The 4,005-nt window shown below is 38.4% G+C and overlaps 1 protein-coding gene across 1 annotated transcript in view; it reads right to left on the bottom strand.

The window, feature by feature from the left end:
- LOC106875180 (atrial natriuretic peptide-converting enzyme) overlaps nucleotides 1-4,005 on the bottom strand; it is a 46,746-nt gene that overhangs the window by 22,893 nt on the left and 19,848 nt on the right. Inside the window, exons 13-16 of the mRNA XM_052975958.1 lie at nucleotides 3,609-3,752; nucleotides 1,623-1,775; nucleotides 1,136-1,267; nucleotides 753-779 (exon numbers count right to left, since the gene is read on the bottom strand). Coding sequence (XP_052831918.1) covers nucleotides 753-779; nucleotides 1,136-1,267; nucleotides 1,623-1,775; nucleotides 3,609-3,752 — 456 coding nt within the window. The remainder of the gene's footprint in view (nucleotides 1-752; nucleotides 780-1,135; nucleotides 1,268-1,622; nucleotides 1,776-3,608; nucleotides 3,753-4,005) is intronic.

Here is a 4,005-nt window from a genome sequence, read left to right as displayed (position 1 = left end):
GAGGGGGTGCATAAACTTAACAGATACATTTAGAAAGCTGGATTAATGGTAAAGTTTATATTAAAATAAAGTGTAGTTTATTAATGTATATTGGTTTCAAATTTTGGTAAAAGGCCAGCAATTTTGGGGAAGGGGCTAAGTCAGTTACATTGACCCCAGTGTATTTATTTTATCGACCCCAAAGGGATGAAAGGCTAATCTACTTCAGTGGGATTTGAGCTCAGAACATAAAGACAGACAAAAATGTTGCTAAGCATTTTGCCCAACGTGCTAACAATTCTACCAGTTCACCCCCTTAACTGTTTTATACATTGGTTAAATCAATTATGTTGACCCCAGGGACCAACTAGAACTTATGTTATTGATCCCGAAAGAGATCAAAGGTAAAGTTGACCTTGGCAGAATTTGAACTCGGAACGTAAAGACAAATGAATGCTGCCCGGTGTGCTAACGATTTTGCCAGCTTGTTGCCTTGGTTTATCACTATATTTTAAAACAGGGCGTTTGGATCATAAAAGCAGGAACCTCTGAGGCAGTTGGTATCAGAAGGGTTGAGTTTCACTCAGAGCCAAGACTTGGCCCACATGTTTAAGACTGAATGAACTCTGCTAAAGACTTCCAAGGGTCAAGACTAAGTCTACCAAATCTATTCCATTGATCTTATGCTGTTGGTTCCAGCCTCCTTACATCTTTAGCTAATTCCTTCCCCTCCACCACTCCTGGAACAGAGTACAAGAATTATAACATCTCACCTGATGGTGTTTCTTCACTGGTTGGAACTGCAACAAGAAGATCAAACACTGATTAGACACAATTACAGGTAATTGGGGCTGTGTGTGTGTGTTTGCAATTGATTAAGTTTTTTTTTTGAAAGAGTATCAATAATAATTATGTAATCTGTATATTCAACACAGCCACTCAACAAGTCCACTCAACATGGCCACTCATGTCCACTACTTCATCCGTTCAAATGTCTTCCCAGCACTCTACATCTCAGGGAACATCACAATTCCTGAATTACTGTTACTGCCAATGGCAAATTCCTCTCCCACCCACAAGTATTCTCTAGCTATTTTGAGGTGGATTCTGAGAGCTTTTCCTTTCAACATAATGATGCTGTTTATGAAATACTTACTTGTGGATTTCCCTTTACAGTTCATCTCTTCTTGACCATTCGGACAGTCTGGAATGCCATCACATACGTAGTTCTGGTGAATGCATTTACCATTCTGACACATGTGCTCGGTTTTCATACAGGCACTTACATCTGAAATATAAAGACACAACATTAACCTTCTCACACACAAGGCTACACACAAACGTATACACAACACACATACAAACACAAACAATAGCAATACATACACACGTTTACACAAATGCAACAATAAATATAAGAGTCACATACATGTAATAAAATAATCCTTTCTACTAAAAGCACAATGCCTGGCATTTCAGTTGGGGTCAGGTAGGAGTCACGAAGCAGTGTAATTTGTTGCCATGGCGACAACAGGAACAGAAAGAAGACTTACACACTGATTAATTCTCACCTGTCTGTTTGTCCGTTGGGGTTTTTGCCATAAATTTGTAGTTGTAATTTTATATCTGATTTAAGGTCTTACCTGTAACTTCTGTTGTTGTTGCTGGTATTGTAGAACCACCGACTGGACAGTTCTTCTCATCACTGGCATCTGAACAGTCATAGAGACCATCGCAGACAAAGGCCTGGTCTATACACTGACCGCTCTTGCAATGGAATTCACTTGGTTTACAACCTAAGCCAAAACAATTCAAGAGAAAAAGTTTTCAAAAAACAAAAACAATGCTAAAAGAATCATCATTAGCATCATCATTAACATCACTGTAATGCACAGGACAAACAACAAAACAAAATTACTTGAAATAATAATAATAATAATACTTTGCATGACCAGTAAATAAGTGTCAACTTAGTCTGCTGGCTGTGGACAGTTAACACTTTCCATCATACCCAGCATAATAAACTGAGATTGCATATAATAATAATAATATTGATAATCCTTTCTACTATAGGCACAAGGCCTGAAATGTTGGGTAGGAGGTGAGTCAATTACATCGACCCCAGTGTTCAACTGGTACTTTATTTTCTCAACCTCGAAAGGATGAATGGCAAAGTTGACCTCAGCAAAATTTGAACTCTGGATGTAAAACCACCCTGCTAAGCGTTTAGCCTAGCATGCTAACAACAACAACAACGATTTATTTAATGAAGGCATGTAAATATGTGTGTATTTATATATGTATGTATGTATGCATATATATATATGTGTGTGTGTGTGTGTGTGTGTATATATGCTACCTCAATATGTATTGAATACAGCAGAAGGAAGATTGAGACCCAGATAAACTTTAATACTGCTCTGTCTTGCATTCCAATTAGTACCGACTCTAACTGGGGGACCTACGCAGTGTGATTCATATGGGTACAAATTGGTGACTACCCCAAACATTTAAGGTAGAAAGTTAATTGGAATTCTCTCTGAAGCAAAAGAATAAAACAAGAGCGATAATCTACAGAAGACAAACAGAAGATTATAAAGCAAGTTTAATGGCCCCTAAGGTGCTGCTCAGACTATTTTATAGCTTGTTTGGTGTTGTAGACTGAAGAACAGGGATCCTGGCATTGCTTTTTTTTTTTTTTTTTTTTTTTTTTTTTTTTTTTTACAAGCTTAGAACAGAATTATTTCCGTAATAAATAAACGGTGATTCACTGGGAAAAGGGAAGCGAAAAAAGCAACAAAGATAAAAGAGAAGCAAAGTAAAGAAGAAGAAAAAGAAAAGATGAATGAGAAACAGAGTGATAACAACAGATGAATGACAGACATGCTCCCTCCATCAAATCAACATTGCTTATACAAGTACACAAGTGTGCCACAGGTCAGATGTTAAAGTGATTGCAGGGCAATCTGAAATAAAGTGTTTTGCTCAAGAACACAATACACCTCCTCAGTCGATTGAGAATGGAACATTCTATTGTTTTGTTTTTTTATCCTTCGATGTGGTTGAACAACCAGTTCCAACCAGTGTTATTCTTCCTTTTGATCACCGAATATGAAACATGGCTCGCGAGACAGATCACTTCCATTCCGGTGATTTTCCTCAGTCACCATCTCACCCTCGTACACTAATCTTTTGCTGGGTGTACCCATTTACAGCTGAGTAAACTGGAGCAACGTGAAATGAAGTGTTTTGCTCAAGAACACAACACACAGCCTGGTCTGGGAATTGAAACCACGATCTCATAACCGTGAGTGCAATATTCTAACCACCAGGCCATGCACCTTCACTAAACGCCTTAACACTTGAACCACAAGACCACACACCCTCATAAGTCTGTATAAAAGTAAAGGGTAAAGATAGGGTGTAGCAGTCCATGGTTGAATATCTCCATCTTCATACCGGAAGGTTTTTGATCTCGTTACTGTCTTGTTAATGTTGCCATGGTAAATTGTTGCTGATTGGGAACCCTGTCAGTGTCTAATGTGCATAAAGGTCAGTTTAGTGTTGAACACTTTAAAAACGATGTGTTTGTGGTTTTTTTTAATTTGGTTGTTGAAGAAGATTACTACCTGGCAGCGTTGCAATGGTTGGTATTGCATTTTGGTGGCATCCTTCTTCATCAGTTTTGTCATCGCAATCAATAACGGTATCACAGCGGAATGGCAGCGGAATACAGAGACCAGTGAGACAACGGAACTCATCATCGGCACAACCTTGTAAAGACAACAGCAACGAAAAAAAAAATGACATGACTGCAAACACACACACACACATACAGACATGAGTACATGCAAGGTGATAAGATGTCTTATTCTGAACACATTCGTTTTACTTTGGACATGTATGTACACATATGGAGAAAACACAGCACTGTCCAGTCTGGGATTCTTGTGATTGTGAGTGCAACATCCTAACCACTATGCCACATGTACTCACTATCCAGAAAATATATCCCCGATATACATA

The sequence above is a fragment of the Octopus bimaculoides genome, chromosome 23, assembly GCF_001194135.2.
Source record: "Octopus bimaculoides isolate UCB-OBI-ISO-001 chromosome 23, ASM119413v2, whole genome shotgun sequence".
Classification (NCBI taxonomy): domain Eukaryota; kingdom Metazoa; phylum Mollusca; class Cephalopoda; order Octopoda; family Octopodidae; genus Octopus; species Octopus bimaculoides.
This window is presented reverse-complemented; position numbering and strand designations above follow the sequence as displayed.